Raw genomic sequence first — 19,829 nt, 5'->3', positions numbered from 1 at the left:
ACTTATTGATTCCTAGAAGCGACGCCTCTCAATGTAATCCAAAATTAAATCAGCTTTTCTGGCTGCCACATCATAGTACTGATTCAACAGTGGACTTCTAAATCCACAACCTCTAGATTTTTTTTTTTTCAGAGCAACTGCTATCTATCCATGCCTCCTCCATTCAATACTTGTGAAGGTGATTGCATCCAAGAACAAGTCTTATCCCTACTGAATTCCCTCTTATAATATTTAGCCAAATATTCTAGCTTTTCCAAATTCTTTGGGATACTGTCACCAACTCCATCAACTATCTCTCCCTGCTTTATGTCACTTGTAAATGAAATTAACATGCCAACATGCCTTTATACAAATCAATTATAGAAAATACTGAAGAGTGCAAGGCCAAGCACAGATCCCTTAGTGGATTACCACTGGAGACTTCCTGCAACAGGAACTTTCAACCATTAACAACTAATTTTTGAATCCAACCAGTCCATCTGATTATATTATCATCAAATCCATTTCTCCATCTTCTCTACAAAATAGTATAATTTATCAAAAGAGCTGTTAAAATCTGGGCAAATTACATCCATAGCATTCCCCTAATCCACTCGTTTAATAATCCTGTCAAAAAAAGGAAATGATCTCATTTTGAAGCTATTATGACTCTTTGTAATAACTGCTTCTTTGTCTAGACATTCACCAACCATATTTTTAATGACTCTTTCTAGACTTTTCCTAGGAATTGAAATCACACTAACTGGCCTATAGCTTTAAATTCTGTTCCCTTCCCTCTTTTGAAAATATGAAACATACCATCCATTACAGAGAAGTGAAGGATTTAGGGTGCAAAATGAGACAAACATATTTGTGTATGAAGTCACTGAGGGAATTTGTTTTGACAATGTATATTTGTTACAAGAAATATGTTGGGTTTTTTTCCCCCTTAATAAGCTGGAGGCAGGAAGGAAAGAAAATATATTTCTCTAAATTAAAGAAAAATAGAGAAGGTGGAATGCTACAGATGTGAAATGTTGCATACCCTTTGAGATGAGGTCACTTTATCAGTTTTACTTAGTTGTTTTATTTTATTACAAGAGATCTTGGAATATGAGGAATAATCTTTAAGTGTCTGTAATATAAAAATAAAACACATTAATAAAACTTTTAAAAAGAGATATTGTGAGCTAAAAAAAAATATATTTATCAAAGCAAAAATGGGGGGAGGGGCATTGCCATTCTCTAAGCTTGCAGAAGCTCTTCTGTTTTCCATTATTTTTCAAAGACCACTGACCTTGGCATAAAAATCACAGTTCTTTCATTATCCAAGGATGTAATTCATCTAGGCCACATGTAATATGGAAGAGCTTTTGTGAGGAAGAACATCATAGTGTTCAAAGCAGACCTCCCACCTCTTATACTTACTGGCTGTGTGACCCTACCAAGGAAAGTCACTTAACCTCTCATAGTCTGCAGCAACTCTCTAAAACTCTAGGTTGTGGAGCAGTTGTCCCTCTGCATTGGTAAAGAGTTTCCTCATCAGGATGAGTTCCTTATACCAATTTTTGGACCACTAGTCCAAAAAAAAAAGTCATAAATATCAGGAGTTATTAAGAATACCCTAGAAGCTTAAGAGTGTTTTCCACTTTTGTTCCTTGGGGTGTTTTTCAGTCTTTTTAACTATAATTATACTTAACTCTTCTCTGACCCAAGAGTCACTGTTTAACTCAAATCATAAATCACTAATGGTAAATACAGAATGTAGCCATAAATATATTAAGCTATTCAGTATTTTTCTGCTGAAGTTATTTATTTCATATTTTTCTGTGTACCAGATTATCAAGGTTACTGAGCAGGTCAAAATATGTTTATGTATATGTTTAACTTTAGATTTTGTCTATTCTTTCATCATCTTCTACCTGGTACTTAATTTGACACATGACCAAAGAAATTCCAATGTCCCTAGATAGGGATAATTCTGACTTTATCTGGCAATTCTGTTACATATTCCTCTGAATTCTTTAACATGATTCCACAAATGCAGAGTCCACAATTCTGACCAAGTAAGCCCCAAATGATGAAAGGATTATTGAAAGTTATCTTGTTGACAAGGCATTTACAAAAATATACATCATTATTCCCACAATGCTAAAATATGCTAAAGGAGACATATACAATGAATGATAGGAGTGAATGTTATCAGTTACAATTTATATATAAGGAACTGAACAGTAAAGTCACAAATTGGAGCACAGGTATAATTCAGAACACTTAATTAAGCAAGGGAAATGAGCAACTTCCTTTTAATCTACCTTTCTTAGCCAGTTTTTCTAAAGGAGCTTATCCTCCTTCCTCATTTAATTATAATTTATCTTTGATCAAAAAGATGAAAAAAATACAGGGATCGAGTAGAAACAAGAAACACACTGAATTTCTTTTTTAGGGCTGGAGAACAACTTAATGTCTTTTACTCTTGTCTTTTATGATTCAGGTACTATTAATGAATAGGAACCCTGAGGATAAACATATCCTTTTTATGAACAGAGCACCTCGTGGCTTCCAGATGGCTTACATCTGCTATATTGACTCTAATGTAAGACCCTATTATAGCTCTTCAAGGCTTTGCTGCCCTTTTTTAATCAAAGAAAAGCTAACATCATTAATCAACATTCTCATAAAACAGCTGCATTTTTAGAAGATAACTATACTTTACAATTATAAAATGATTTGCCCTGTTAACCTTTTTTAAAAAAAAAATAAAAGAATATTCATTCACAAACAACAGGTTTGGATGACAAAACCTTCAAATTCAGGGTTTCATTTAGTTGGCAGCGCCAGAATGGTGGATGTAGTGTCAAGAGATACCACACCTTTGATGTTTAATAGCTATATCACCCAAGACAAGTCACACAATTTATCCACATGTGAAATAGGAATTCATGAGGTTATAGTAATGCACAGTATATAGAGTACAATACAGTATATAAAGTACTATTTTACAGGGTTCTTGTGAGGAAAGCATTTTTGATAAATCCTAAAGTGATATTCAAATGTGAGTTATTGTTAGAAGGAAGATACAAAACTTTAAAAAGATGATTTAATTTGTATCCTATGGGTGCATATACATGTTGGCTATCAGTATCTTTATAAACATTAGAATCCAAACCTATTTCTTGCACATATCTTTTTTTTTAATTAAACAGAACTTGGATTATTCCATGAAATTTCTTACTTTCTTCTTGAAGCCCTATGCCTCTACAATGGGGCAATATTTCCCTTCCCTGAGTTCATTTTCTTTTTCTTCCATTCATGCTGTAGCTAAACTACTCTAGCTAGAGAATTTTACAATTTCTCTATTACTAACTTACAAATTCCCTATAGACTTACTATTTCCCAGTGCCCTGTCAGCCTCCCTAACATGGCAGGGACAGATAACTAAGAGCATGGCTTGTGAAATCAGTCTCATTGCTTCAGAAGCATTTCATAAGGAAAAAAAATCTAAACCAAAAATATTTAATTCAGAAAAAAATGTCAGATGTTTAGATTACGGTTATCACTGATTAATATTACTCCAAGATCTTAGGTTGGCAAGGTGACATTAAGTAATACCTAACCCCAGCTGGTTATTGTGAATAAATGTTTTTGTAAAGCTTAAAGTTCTATAGTTATTACTATAATTAGTAAGTACATGAAACAAAAATCCCCTTTACAGTGACATACCAGTATATATGCTTTTGTGTGTATGTTTTCTAAAGAATAATAGATTGCCTACTTCTATAAACTTGCCTTTTTGCTACTTTGTGACTTGGGAAAGACAAAAAGCAATGGAGGGTAGAGGGGAAAAATTCACAAAATGAGTCATTCCTGGCATCTGGGTTAATGGAGTCTACCATTTTCAGTACCATATTTATTAAATACATAAAGCACTTAATCTAATACAGCAATTAAGAGACAGCTAGACAGCAATACTTCTGATGAATCTCAGAAGAGCATTATTCAAGAAATAGAGGAACAACCTATTTTCATTAATGGTATGACAAGTACAAGACTAAAATACCTATGAAACTACAATATTTTCTTACAAATAATGTCAAATAAACCTCAAATAAACTGCACGATAGAGATTGTAAAAAGACCATTTAAGAGTTTTTATATATCCACAATCAGGACACTTTTAAAATAATCATCAACATAGCAAACAACCATAGCGCTTAAAAGCTTGCAAAGTGCTTTTTAATACATCATCTCAGTGTGTGCAAATGCTACCTAAAATCAGATCTTTTCATCCTCGTTTTTTTGAACAACCTAAGAAATTAAAGAGACTATAGATTTCCAGCTTTTTTCTAACAGACCCTCAAGGCTTTTTCTAGTTTCAGAAATCTTCCCCCATCTGGTCTCAGATAAAAGGTAGTACTTCTTGTCAAAGACAACCTCTCTACATCTACCCTTGATGCCATCTCCTCCCAACTTCTCCAGAAAACTGTAACCACTATCATATTCACATTCTTTCTTATTTTCAACCTCTTCCTATTTATTCTGTACATATTTTATATATACCAAAGTATTTATTTACATGTTGTCTCCCTTATTAGAATGTAAGCTCCTTGAGGTTAGGGACTGTTTTTGTCTTTTTGTGCCTGGCACAGAGGAAATATTCAATTGCAGACAGAATGAAAAATGCCAGAGGCAAATTAATGAAGTAAACATTTTCTTAAAAACAAAACAAAACAAAACACTCCTCCCCTAATTTCTAATACTAGATAAAAGTCTTTTCACTTTTTATTGTCTTTAAAACCAAGACAAATAACTATGAGTCATAAAAATTAATTACTTGCATTTTTTTCCCACTGTCTTGATATTGTCTATAAGGGACAAAGGACATTATGACCTATAAACTAACTTCCCTATAGTGAGACATCATAAGATTTAGAAATGGAATGAACCTTAGAGATTTTCTATATGAATTGTCAAAATGTGGGACGCTAACACTAAACACAAAGTTAGTTTCTTATATAATACAAGCATTGTTATCAGTGGTACCATGTGCAGAACTAATTTCTGAATTCTGGAAATAGTCATACAAATGTTTGGTGACAGGTATCCACTAATTAAATATCTCACAAATATATGATTAATATTAATGTGGTTTTAAATCTAAATTGCTCACAAGGATTTTTTTTCTCCTACCAATAGCTTTAAAGATTGAGTTTCTGCCCCATCACCTTGGAAGAATCTGAAAATAGTTCTCCATTTTAAAGCACTTTTAGTCCCATATAATCCAGAACACTTCTGACCTTCTCCCTTCTAGCAAGAAACAATAGCAATCCAGTTTTGATCGATCTCCAGTTAACAAGCCTCATGGGAACTAAGTAATCTTTCCTTTCAACAGAAAACTGAACACTAGTAAGAAAAAGAAAAGGAGCGTATAAATAATAAAATAAATAAATTATACCTTTTAAACTTAGAAAAAGCTTATTTGAACAACTTGAACTGCTTTCTTAATGAATTCTGTACTTCCAGACATTTTTAGAATTTTTAAGGCTAGAATACTACCTACTACTTTATATATGAAATAAGTAAGACTTTCTTTACTGACATTAAGCTTAGGAACAACTCTCTTTAGAAAGGAAACTGGACTGAGAGTCAGGAGATCTGGGTCCTAGTCCTTACTCTACAATTAATTAACTGTGTGCCTTTAGCACACAGCACACATTCCCTAGGACTAAATTATGTCAGTGTTCTTCCAGGTCTAAAGACATCTAATTATATGATATTTACTTAATAACAGACATCCATAAAAATAATCACTATTTTAAAACAACACTCAATTTGGAGTCAAGGGGCCTTTTTTCAAATTCTTCCTCTGCCACTTGCCACCTGTGTGACTTTGGGTAAGGCACTTAAGTGTTTCTGTCCTCAGGTTCCTCATCTGAAAATGAGGATTGGGGGCCACCAAGGCTATGAAATAATCCTTTTGGCTTCAAATCCATGATTCTATGATTCTAAAAGTAGATTTCAATTTAAAAAACACTTATTAAGTGACGTACTAAAACATCCAAGATTAGCTGTTCCACATGAAAGATTTTTCAGTCTTTAAACATTCAAAAAGAGTAGCTCTTGGAAAGGTTAACATGGAAACTCCCTCAGCAGCTCTGAAATACACCAACAAAAAAAGGTTTTATTTATTTATTTTGGTGGAGGGGAATATGCAGAACATTCAGGCAAAGGAAAATAACTATCAAATAATACTATATATTCTGCTTTTTAAGGGATACTTTTCTAGATTGAGGCAGAGTTGTTAACATTTTTACATGAATTTATTTATATGAAAAAATACCTGGCATAAATGAAGCTGTTGGAAATATTTGTTCTTGCTTCTTTTTGCTTTCTGTCAACAGTTCCTCTTTGGTTAATGGAAGATCCAAGACTTCTACAATAACCTGAGCTGCATCCAATGCTTTTTTACCCATAACCATGGCTTTCACATCCCACGTATATTTCTTTCCAAAGCAGTCACAGATTTCCTGGAATATCACTGAATAGAGTCGCTCAGTATCTGTGGGAAAAATAGGTTATATTTATTAGGAATATTTCATTTAAATTTGTGGGGAGAAGAGAGGGGCAGTAAAAAGATTACTAAACTGGGAGTTTGGTGACCTGGGTTTTTTCTAGTTCCAATTCTGATACTGATTTAGTTTATGATTTTGAAAAAGTAACCATTCTGGATGGCAGTGGTGTTATGTATAAAGTGAGAAGGCTTGACTAGACAGTTTCTAAGGTCCCTTCCAGCTCTAACATTCTGTAATTCTATAGTTCTAAGGAATCTAGATGAAGAAAGACTCCCTACGTCAGGACCAAATGATGTTTAATTTAGGCATAGGTGAATGAGTAGGTAATTAATTCTTTCCAAGCTTATTTTGGTCCCTCTTAGTTTTCAAAGAATACAACATAAATGTGATAGTTATAAGGAAATGTAATTTCAAAGTTATAATTATGTAAATCATTTAGACAAAAGAAAGTAAAGATTGTCTTTGGATTGGAAAAAATGTGTCTTTAAAAGCATCAGAGAGAATTTCAGCATAATACATTATGTATTAGCATTTTGACATCAAGCTTTGGGGTGTTTCCACTCATAATTCACTTCAGCACCTGCCATAATTCACTTCAACACTCATTTAAGAACTTCACTGTGGTTCCTGTGAAATGTTTAATTTTAAGAACTGTGTCCTGATCCGGGTTGGCTGAGTTAGCTTCAAAATGAACCTCCAAAAAGCCAAATGCACTGATCTGTTAGTTATTTAAACCTGATCATTTAAATGTCATTGACTCCCAAATATAAAAATTCTGAAACTGATTTCATTGATGTTGAGCTATTCTTTCAGGTGATAACATGGTTTAGTTAAAAAAAAAAAAAAAAAAGCATTGGACCTGGAATCTATGATCTTTGGCTCTGGTCTAAGATCCCAGTTACCTCAAATGTTGTTATATGATGGGGCTGACTTAGATCTGGGGTTCATAGATCCCTGAAGAACTGTCATTTTTAATCTTTATTTAGCAAAAATATATTCCATAATCTGAACAACACATACATAACTATTTTTCAAGTGTTTAGGGAATACAGTGTTGACTAAAAAATAAATACATTAAAAAATTATTAGTGAATTCTTAGTGAATTAGTGAATTTCTGTCACTATGTAGTTTCTTAGTGAAAGAAAAGTAAAAACACAAGAATTACCTTTTAGGGTCCATGTAATTTTTTTACATTAAAATTGGGTGTTTCTGCTTAGACAGGTTGGGAACCACTGAGCTAGATGATGTCTAAGTTCCTTTCTAATTCTAAATTCAATTACAATACAACTGTTTGTAAATACCTCCCCTCAGTGAGATAGCAAGGCTATACCATAGACATAAAGACAGAATAAAATTAGAGGAAACCACTTTGTTAACTACAAAGTACTGTAAAAAATGAGCTCATCCCTGAAAGCAGGGATTCTCTTATTCTAGTATAAGCATATTATTTTATATATTATATACAAGTATGTATGTGTGTATAAAATATTCATATTCTAAATTGTTCAAATAGCAATTAAAGATTAAAAATGCTAGGACACAATCATACTTTGAACCTTTATGATTAGGGTTACATATAAAATTGGATCAATGCTGTTTTGTTCTAGGTACCCAGGAAGTCTGTATCAAGAATCTGGCCCACTGACAATTCTGACTATTATATTAATAAACTATACAAAAAATTTTTAAATTATGCTTGTTTTTAAAGGAGATGAAATATGGAATAACAATAACAAGCAGTAGATTAATTATTTCTTCTTCTGTGTTTTTCCTGCATATATTGGTTTAGACATTCTAGTCTTGTAACATGAGGAAAAAAAAGTGGCAGAGAATTTTAAAGGCATATTCAGCGTCTGTGCAATTCTTGGATAATAAATTCCTAAGTTTCTGTTTTAATATTTCTTGATTTCTCATTAAGTTGTTTTCTGGTTAGCTTATTATAATTTTCAGATGATTCATTTCTTTGGTAAAATTCACCATTATCTCTTCTAAAGTATTAATTCTCCTTTCTATTTTTCCTTACTAGGTATTCCATTTTGTATATCATTTGATTTCTTCCATGTACCTTTGCAGTCCTTGGGACTAACACATTGTGTTTATTTGGTTTTTTTTAATTAATTAACTTATTTTTAGCTTTCAACAATCACTTCCATAAGCTTTTGAGTTTTAAATTTTCTTCCCTTCCCTCTCTGCCTCCCTCTCCAAGACAGCAATCTGATATAGGCTCTACATATACATTCCTATTAAAAATTATTTGTTTTTTCATATGGTTAGATCTATGCATTAGAAAAATCATCTTTGAGGCTGAGTAGAAGATTGGAGTGGGGAGAAATATGAGTCCAGGAAAAGTTAGAAGGCTATTACAATAGTTCAAGAAAGAAGTGATAAAGGGTTATACCAATGAGATAGCTGTGTGAGTGGAAAGAAGGGGATGTATAGGAGAGATGTTGTGAAGGCAGAAATAAGACTTGGCTATAGATTAGACATGTGGGGTGACTGCAAGTGAAGGATCAAGAATGACAAAGCAAAGTCACTGGTAGGATGACTTGTCCTTGACACTGATAGGGGAGTTCATAAACACAGGAGGGTTTGGGAGTGGGTATGGCAGACATATTATGAGTTCTGTTTGGGACATGGTAAGTTTGTGATATCTACAGGGCATCTGCTCCAGATGTCCAAAAGGTACCTTGTGGTGCAAGCACTTGGAGAAGTACATTAGAACAATAAATAGAATATTAGAATGATCAACTTGTTCTTTTCAGAAGCAGCTTAAAAACTTTCAAAAGAGAATTCAATAGCCTTCCTCTGTAAATCTGTAATTTCCCAAACTTCTTTATGTTCTGTTGAAGGTACAACCACTCTTTTAGATAACTAAGTTTGTCATCTTACTTAGTCCCTTCCATTTTCCTCACTTTCAATCAGTTATTAAGTTTTGATTGTTCTTATACCACATTTTTTTGCACCGATGTCCTTTTCTGTACCTCCAGGGCCCAAATCAAATTGGGATCACTTACGGCATGAATTATTGTTTGAGTATTGTCTCTCCCATCTTTAATCTATCCGCATGGCTGCCAAAATAATGTTCCTAAGGTATAAGTGTGATTATGGCCTTCCTGTACTCCAAAAACTTTAATGATTCCCCATTACCTTTAGGATAATACTTCTAAGCCTGGAATTTATAGTCTCTCACAATCTGGCTTCCATCTATCTTTTTAGCCCTATTTCATACTACTCACCCTCATTCTGCATGTGCAGTTTTGGGAAAATACATTCTTTCTGATTACGAAGATCAACTTATTGACCTGCTTCCTAGTTCTATAGTAGTATAAATGTTCTTTTTCACTTGGGCAAAGTGCCCCAATCCAAATTTTTTTTAATTTATTTATTTTGAATTATCAGCAATCACTTCCATAAGCTTTTGAGTTTTAATTTTTTCTCCCCCTCCCTCCCCAAGATGGCACACAATCTGATATAGGCTATACATATACATTCCTATTAAACATATTTTCACATCAATGATGTTGTAAGTAAGAATTAGAATCAATAGGAGGAACCACCAGAAAGAGGAAACAAAATACAACAGAAGAAAAAAAAATAGCAAATAGCATGCTTCGATCTGCATTCAAACTCCATAGTTCTTTCTTTGGATGTAGACAGCATTTTCCATCATGAGACCTTTGGAGATGTTTTAAATCCTTGTATTGCTGGGAAGGGTTAAGTTTATCAATATTAGTCATCGCACAATGTGACTATTACTGTGTACAATGTTCTTGTGGTTCTGCTCACTTCACTCAGCATCACACCTTACAAGACTTTCCACGTTTTTCTAAAGTCAGCCTGTTCATCATTTCTTATAGCACAATAGTATTCCATTACATTCATATACCACAGCTTGTTCAACCATTCCCCAATTGATGGGCATCCTCTCAATTTCCAATTCTTTGCCACCACAAAAAGAGCTGCTATAAATATTTTTGTACTTGTGGGTCCTTTTCCCATTTGTATGATTTCTCTGGGATATAGCCCTAGAAGTGTTATTGCTGGATCAAAGGGTATGCACATTTTTATAGCTCTTTGGGCATAGTTCCCAAATTGCTCTCCAAAATGGTTGGATCATTTCACAACTCCACCAACAATGCATTAGTGTTAAAATTTTCCCACATCTTCTCCAACATTTATCATTTTCCTGTTTTGTCATGTTGGTCAATCTGATAGGTATGATGTGGTACCTCAGAGTTGTTTTCATTTGCATTTCCCTAATCAATAGTGATTTAAAGCATTTTTCATGACTATAGATGGCTTTAATTTCTTCATCTGAGAACTGCCTGTTCATATCCTTTGACCATTTCTCAATTGGGGAATGACTTGCATGCTTATAAATTTGACTTAATCCTCTATATATTTTAGAAATGAGACCCTTATCAGAGAGACTGGTTGTAAAAATTCTTTCCCAATTTTCTATTTTCCTTTTAATCTTGGTTGCATTGGCTTTATTTGTGAAAAAACTTTTCAATTTAATGCAATCAAAGTTATCCATTTTGTTTTTCATAATGTTCTCTATCTCCTGTTTGGTCATGAATTCTTCTGTTCTCCATAAATCTGATAGGTAAACTATTCCTTGCTCTCCCAGTTTGCCTACAGTACCAGCCTTTATATCTAAATCATGAACCCATTTTGACTTTATTTTGGTATATGGTGTGAGATTTTGATCTATGCCTAGTTTCTGCCATACTCTTTTCCACTTTTCCCAGCAGTTTTTTGTCAAAGAGTGAGTTCTTATCCCAGAAGCAGGGGTCTTTGGATTTATCAAATAATAGATTACTATAGTCATTGACTTGCATACTTCTATTCCACTGATTCACCACCCTATTTCTTAGCCAGTACCAAGCAGTTTTGATGATTGCTGCTTTATAATACAATTTAAGATCTGGAAAAGCTAAGCCACCTTCCCCTTCATTTCTTTTCATTAGTTCCCTTGTTATTCTGGAACATTTGTTCTTCCAAATGAATCTTGTTATTATTTTTTATAACTCTATAAAATAGTTTTTTGGTAGTTTGATTGGTATGGCACTGAATAAGTAAATTAGCTTAGGTAGAATTGTCATTTTTATTATATTAGCTTGGCCTACCCATGAGCAACTGATGTTTTCCCAATTATTTAGATCTGACTTTATTTGTGTGAAAAGTGTTTTGCAATTGTGTTCATAGAGTTCCTGGGTTTGTTTTGGTAGGTAGATTCCCAAATATTTTATAATGTCTACAGTAAATTTAAATGGAATTTCTCTTTCTATCTCTTGCTGTTGGGCTTTGTTGGTAATATATAGAAATGCCAATAGGTTATGTGGGTTTATTTTATAGCCTGCAACTTTGCTAAAGTTGTTTATGATTTCAAGTAGTTTTTTACTTGATTCTCTAAGTATATCATCATGTCATCTGCAAAGAGTGATAGCTTTGTTTCTTCTTTGCCTATTCTAATACCTTCAATTTCTTTTTCTTCTCTTATTGCTAAAGCTAATGCTTCCAGTACAATATCGAACAACAGTGGTGATAATGGACATCCGTGTTTCACCCCGATCTTATTGGAAATGCTTCTACCTTGTCCCCATTACGTATGATGTTTGCTTAAGGTTTTAGGTAGATGCTATTTATTATTTTAAGGAAGACTCCATTTATTCCTATGCTCTCTAGTGTTTTTAATAGGAATGGGTGTTGTACTTTGTCAAAAGCTTTTTCTGCATCTATTGAGATGATCATGTGCTTTCTGTTAGTTTTGTTGTTGATATGATCAATTATGCTGACCCACTCCAAATTTTTAAGAAAAACAAAGAAAGAGAATTCTGGGTCATGGGAGTAAGAGGATATTTTATACAATCCCCACGACCTCCCAAATTTCTCTGAAACAGAAATTATGTACCAAAGATAAAGCAACTTCAACTGCATTCATGGTCTAGGATACCCAGAATCCTAAAGACACACACACACACACACACACACACACACACACACACACACACACACTCCCAAACTTCCCAAACCAAGGAACTGATGCTCACTCAACATCTTTCCCCCACTTTCCAAGCTATCAGAGTGAAGCTGTTTTAGGACATGACACAAGCTTACACTAAAACCCACACTCAACTCCAGTTTCTCCTCCCTCTTTCCAGTGTGCTGGAGACGCCAACTCCAAGCTGCAAAAGTATGCATGGGCTTCAACAGCCAGCTTAACCACAGCTCTTCAGGAGCAAAAAATTGCCAGAGACTTTAAACCAGAAGCACCAGTACGAGGAAAAACAGGTTCTGAACTGTTAGTACTGGGGAAGAAAACTGAGAAACAGAGATAGGTCACCAGGACAGGACACATACACATTGGGGGCTATAAAGTATTCCACCAAGCCTGCACAGCAATCTGCTGGAACTAGTTCTGACCACCCAAAAAGTCAGCTGGGAAAGAGACAGGCTAGTGAATGTGAATTGCCCATGGTGGGAGGGATGAAATCCAATCCCCAAGAAAACCACAATTAGAGGGGTGGGAGTCAGGAAGGTATAAAAAAAGAAATGAGAATTATGAGAGTAGAATTTACATTCTGCATGATTTCAGAAAAACTTGGGAATTTCACATGAACTGATACAGAGTGAAACGAACAGAATCAGGAGAACAATGTACATAGTAACAGTAATACTATACAATGAATAACTGTGAATGACTTAGCTATTATCAACAATATAATGATCCAAGATAATCCCAAATGACTTATGATAAAATATGCTATCTGCCTCCAGAGAAAGAACTAACGGTGTCTGAACACAGACTGAAGCATATTACTTTACCTTTCTTTCTTTCTTTTTCTACAAGAAAATACGTGATTATGGCCTTCCCCTACTCCAAAAAATTTAATGATTCCCCATTACCTTTAGGATAATACTCCTAAACCTGGAATTTACAGTCTCTCACAATCTAGCTTCTATCTATCTTCTGCATATGTACAGCCTATATCAGTTTGCTTACTGTCTCAGGGAAGAGGTCGGGAAGGTTGGGAGGGTTAGATTTATAATTCAAAACTTAAAAAAGAAAAAATAATTTTAAATACTGTTTTTACACGTAATTGGAGAAAAAATAAAATATTAAAAACAATTACATCCTGCATAGCAAAAATAATGAACAGAATAGAAAAACCAGAATCTGTAATGGCAAGCCTCATCAAAGAAACAAAAGAACAATAGATTATGAATGCATGTAGATAGAAGTCATGGGAAACCTAAGAGAAACAAAAAACAGTAATATTAACAGAAAATATGTTCTCTATGCAAGTGAAATATATTGATCTAAAGACAGGATGTATATAGAAAACCTAAGAATTATATGTCCCCCAGAAGAATATGATAGGACAAAAAACCTTAACAACATAATAAAGGAAAAGATAGACAACTGTGGAGAACTTCAGAAAATGAAATTCCAATGAAGAATCCATAGAATGCCTACAGAAAAATAAAACAAAACAAAAATGAAGGCTGAAAATTTCAAGACATATAGTGGTTAAATTTACCAATTGCATTCAGAAACAAGTTCTACAAGCCATCAAGAGAAAAACCATCAAATACAAAAGGAGAGGGCATTCAAATAACCCCAAGACTATTCTTCACTCACTAGAAAAAGAAGGAGACAATAATGTGTTCTGAAAAGCACTGGAGCTCAGGATGCAGGCCAGAGTGACCTTTCCTGCAAAAATCTGAGCTTAACTACACAGGACAAAAAGTGGACATTCAATAATGAATAAGAATTTGAAACTTTTTTAGAAAGAAAACAAGAACTGTTTACTTTTTGAACATCCCAAACACAAGAAATACAGGAGTAAATAAATGGAGTAGTCCAGGATCACAATAGCAATGGAGTGACAATAGAAAGACCAATAAGATACTTCTTTCTAACTGTACATTAGAAGACAGGTGTGGATGAAAACGGAAATCTAGTAGAGATAACAATGAAGAGGTGGACAGGGGTGTTATGGACAAATTTTGGTCACACTTTGCATATAGATGAATGCTTCTTTGTGGGACTACTTTACAATATGGAGGATACATGACAGGGGAGGGGGATGGAACAAGAGGCTAGAAGGGAATGAGTGATGTGCTAGGGTCAAATCAAGGTCTAACAATGAAGAGAAAGTGAGTTCTGTGGTCTCAGAAAGAGAATAGCCTATAGGAAACTGTGTGAGGAGGAGGGGTGAAAGGCTGACAAGGGGGAAAAGGAGGCCTTACTTTGGAGGGGTTAGGGGATACCACTGGACAATGTTCCTATGGGTGAAGGGAACATGATGGCTGATGAGGCCTGGAAGATTTGGTATTTGAAGTCTATTTATTCTGGGAAATGGATGAGTTGGAATCCCTAGGGACAACTTGCTATTGTAGGAGTGGGAAAACATTGACATAGGTAGATGTAGAAATGTAGAAATGTAAATGTAGGAAAAAAAAAAAGGTCAACCAAAGAGGATATAGATCAGTAGAGGAGGGTCCTTATCATAGGGGAATGTCAGCTTTGTTGTTCTTCAGTCATTTTCAGGTGTGTCTCACTCTTCGTTGCCCTATTCGAGGATTTCCTGGCAAAGACACTGGAGTGGTTTGCCAATTCTTTTTCCAGAACATTTTTACAAATAAAGTTAGGTGACTTGTCCAGGGCCACACAGCTAGAAAGTGTCTGAGGTCAGATTTGAATTTAAGAAGATGACACTATTCACTACTGGTAGAATTGTGAACTGATCCAACCATTTTGGGAAGCAATCTGGAATTAAGCCCCAAGAGTTATTAAACTGCCTATATACCTTTTGACCTAGCAATATCACTAGTAGGGCTACTTCCGAAGATGATTAAAAAAGCAAAAGAACCTATATATTCTAAAGTATTTACAGCAGCTCTCTTTATGGTGGCAAAGAACTGGAAATTGCAGGGATGCCTATCAACTGGGAAAGAGCTGAACAAGTTGTGGTATATGATTGTGATGGAATACTACTCTGCTACAAGAAATGATTAAGTCAGTGATCTTAGAAAAAAATTAAAGTATTGCATAAAATAATGAAGAGTGAAATGAGCAGAAACAAAAGAACATTGTATACAGTAATAACAATATTGTTTTAAGAACAACTTTGAACAAATAAGTCATTTTGAACAGTATAAATACCCAAATTAATTATAAAGGACGTAAGAAGTTCTTTCCAGAGAAAGAACTGATAAATAGAAGCATATATAGAATAATTTTACATGCACACACATATTTGTATCTAATGGTAGCCATCTCTGGAGGGGTAGAAGAAGGAAGAAAAAAGGAAAAAAAAGAAAAAAGAAATTTATATAACTTTATCACATATTTAAAAGGAATAGCAAGTTGTACATAATACATTTGGAGTTTCATGTGCAGTCTTTTTTATTATACTGTGTTATGGAAATGCTTGTTTTATTCCATAAATTAAAATTAAAATTTTTTTAAAAGAGAGAAAGAAGATGTATAATGAAGAGAATGAGAGAAACCCTTTTTGGAAACTCTTTTTTAAAAAGTGAATTTTTTTAAAAAGCTAATGAACAGACTAGCTGAAGGATAGGAGAGGAAGACAGAATCTACTTAAAAAATAGAATAAAAGAGGGCCCAGAAACATATAACCAGATAAAAGGAGAGAGTAACTAATGAATAAAATCCTAATTGGAAAGGTGTAACAAATAAGAAGAGGGAATCAAGGGTGAGGGGAAGAAAGCCTGTGGGAACAGAGCCAACTTCAACACAGACACACACACACACACAGACACACACAAACATGTAAATGAAGGAACATAATACTGTGTTTACAACAGAAGGGGGGGAGGGAAACCACCTTAATTTTAATAAATAGAGACAGATGGAGGAAAATATAAACCTAACTCATAATTTTAAATGTGAATGGATTAAATAATCCAAGAAAACAAAAATGAGTGACAGATTATATGAGAAAACAAAACCCTATAATCTGTTGCTTATAAACAAACACATTTAAAAAACAAAGATATACACAAAATAAAATTGAGGGGATTGAAAAAAATTTACTATGCATCAAGTGAATTGAAAAAAAGCAGGAGCTACCAACTATGTTAATCTGACAAAACAAAAACATTCAAAACATAAAAAGGGATAAAAAAGGAAACTATATTATACTGAAAGGAATCACAGGCAACAAACTAACATCAATAAACAACTTATATACTCCAAATGCTTTAGCATCCAAATTCATATAGGAAACATTTTCTGAGCTTCAAGAAGACACAGACAGTAGCATAATTGTGACAGGAAACTTCAATATCCTTCTATCACTTCTGGATAAGTCTAACAAAGATAAACAAAAATTTTCTTTATCATGTAATTAGGAAAAATATTATTTAACATAAAAAAAGAAAAACCTCATGGAATCAGCAGATACTAATTGAGACAATTAACAGCTTCAGCAAAGTTGCAGGCTACAAGATAAATCCTCAAAATTCAACAGTATTTCTATATAACAGTAACACAACACAAGAAGGAACAATAGAAAGGGAAATCACATTCCAAATAACTACAAAATGCATAAAATATCTGGGGATCAACCTCCCAAAATACACAAAAGACTTGTATTGATTCAATTACAAGGCATTCTTTAAAGAAATAAAGAACAACCTAAATAGCTGGAGGAATATTCAGTGCCCAGGGCTAGGCCATGCCAATACTACCAAAATTAACTTAATAATAATGATGATGACAACTACCAGTTATATAGTGCTTACCAAGTTCCCCACACTGTACTAAGCACTTTACAATTACCTCAACTGATCCTCACAACAATCCTAGTAGGCGGATGCTCTTATTATCCCCATTTTACAGATGAGGAAACTGAGGCAAACAGAGGTTAAGCAACTTGTCTAGAATCACACAGCTAGTAAGTGTCCGAGGCTGGATTTGAACTCAAGCCTTCCTGACTCCAGGCCCAGTGTTCTATCTACTTATTACACCACCTTTGAATTTATACTGTAAATGACATATCAATAAAATTACCAAGGAGATACTTTATAGACCTTGACAAAATAATAATGAAATTCATTTGGAGAAACAAAAGATACAGAATATCAAGGGAAATGGTGAAAAGAAGAACAAAGAAGAATAGCACTTCTAGACCTCAAATTATATCATAAAGCAGCAGTCATCAAAATCACTTGGTATTGGTTAAATTGGCTAAATTGATCAAAAGTGGAAAATAAGGAAAAACTCCATATATAATTTTTTTAAACTGCTGAGAAAACTAGTAAGCAGTATGGGAAAAATTAGGCTTAGACCACCATCTTATATCATATTCCACAATACATTCTGAATGAATATGTAAATTTAATATTAAAGATCACACTATTAAGAAAATCAAAAGAAAAACAGATCACATACCTCTCACAACTATGATTAAGAGATGTTTTTTTAACCACACAAGCGATAGTGACAATTACAAGAGATATAATAAATAACTTTGATTACTTAAAACTGAAAAGCTTCTGCATAGACAACTTTAATGTATGAAAGACAAGAAGGAAAGTAGTTGAATGGGAAAAAAAAATCTTTGTATCAAATTTCTCTGACAAGGTTTAGTATCCAAGATACACACACAGACACACACACGTATATATATACACACATATATGACTGATAGTTATTTCCCAACAGATTAATGGTCAATGGATATGAACAAACAGTTCTCAAAAGAATTGTATTTACAATTGTCTGAAAAAAAATGCTCCAAATCAATTGGAAGAGAAATGCCAAAAAACAAGAAAGCAAACAAAAAGTTTTGCCTCTTCCCTGACAATCAGAAAACAAAATGACAAAAAAAATGCAATAGTCAATGTTGGTGGGTTTGTAGAAAGACAGAAATACTAATACATTGTTGGTGGAACTGTGAAATGGTATGACTCTTTTGAAAAGCAATTTGGGATTACGCAAATAAAGTGAATAAAATGTCCATACCCTTTGAACCAGAAATTCCATTACTGGGCTTATATTCCTAGGAAGTTATAAACAAGAAAAAAGACTCCATATACTCAAAATATTTATAGCAGCACTTCTTGAGATAGCTAAAAACTGGAAACAAAATAGATGCCCATTAAGTGGAGAACAGCTAAACAAATAGTGTTACATGAATGTAATAGAATATTACTGTGCTTTAAGAAATGATGAATGTGACTGAATACATGGAAGCATAGAAAGCTTTATATGAAATGATGCAGAGTGGAGTAAGTGGAGCCAAAAAAACAATACATATAGTAATTGCAATAATGTAAATGGAAAGAATGACACACTTAAAAGCAAAAGTAACAAAAGTATAAAAATCAAGAGAGATTTGAATGAAGAGATATGAAAAAAACATCCCCAACGTTCCCTTTCATAGACGTGGAGGTCCATTTTTTTTTTGTTTGGTTTTTTTTGGAGAGTCAGCTAACCATTTATCAGCATGCTTCTGCATAGGAGAGACTTCAGAAATCATTTACTTCAAGCTCCTCGTTTGATTAATGAAACTTATGCCCTTCAAGATGAAGTTTCTGCTCAAGGTTACAAAGCAACTGACATAAGACTAGAACACAAGTCTTTCAACTCCCAGTCTATGCTGATAGTAGGAGTTGCATAGAAAGTATGAAGGGAGATTTGTTTATTTCATTTTTAAAAAGGTTTCCCCATCTTTAGTTGAGAAGTAGTGCCACACAAAGAAAAAGCTCTCTTTAATTCAATTTTCTACTTGTCAATCTCTGCATCATGTAACAAAAGATGCTATTTAGATAAGCAGGAAAATTCAGAGAAAGCTTTTTTTTTTCCTATAAACTATTGATGATCTATTGAGATGATATATGTGAAAGACCTCCTATAGCCATACGGTGTTATTTAAACGTAAAATATGATGATGATAAATATTTTTTGTTACTTATTATTTCCCTGATACAAACTAGAAGGCAATTATATTATAAAGGATTCCTATGCATTCATTCGAACCATGGTATACAGCTTCTTCAAAACAGTCAATAATCTTTTGCACCTATTCCTCTGTGAACACTTCAGAAGTACATAAACGTATTGAAATCGCTTTTTATTATGCTAGTAGCCTATGAAGTTGGATGTTAAAAAAAAATTTCCACAAGTCTAGAAGCAAAGGATTTTAGCTGGGTCCTTTGTATTCTACTTAAAGTAAATAAAACCTTAAGCCACATTAATCAGGGCAGTTAAAAAACTGATTTTCTTACAAACATCTGTAATA

General features: G+C 33.7%; 1 protein-coding gene across 1 annotated transcript in view; it reads right to left on the bottom strand.

Moving 5' to 3' along the window:
- The window catches only part of PUDP (pseudouridine 5'-phosphatase), a 186,531-nt gene that overhangs the window by 109,387 nt on the left and 57,315 nt on the right, over positions 1–19,829 (bottom strand). Inside the window, exon 2 of the mRNA XM_027842422.1 lies at positions 6,320–6,538. Coding sequence (XP_027698223.1) covers positions 6,320–6,538 — 219 coding nt within the window. The remainder of the gene's footprint in view (positions 1–6,319; positions 6,539–19,829) is intronic.

The sequence above is a fragment of the Vombatus ursinus genome, unplaced genomic scaffold, assembly GCF_900497805.2.
Source record: "Vombatus ursinus unplaced genomic scaffold, bare-nosed wombat genome assembly UNPS02014872.1, whole genome shotgun sequence".
In the NCBI taxonomy this organism is placed as follows: domain Eukaryota; kingdom Metazoa; phylum Chordata; class Mammalia; order Diprotodontia; family Vombatidae; genus Vombatus; species Vombatus ursinus.
The sequence above is the reverse complement of the archived record's forward strand: the minus strand, read 5'-3'. Positions and strand labels throughout refer to the sequence as shown.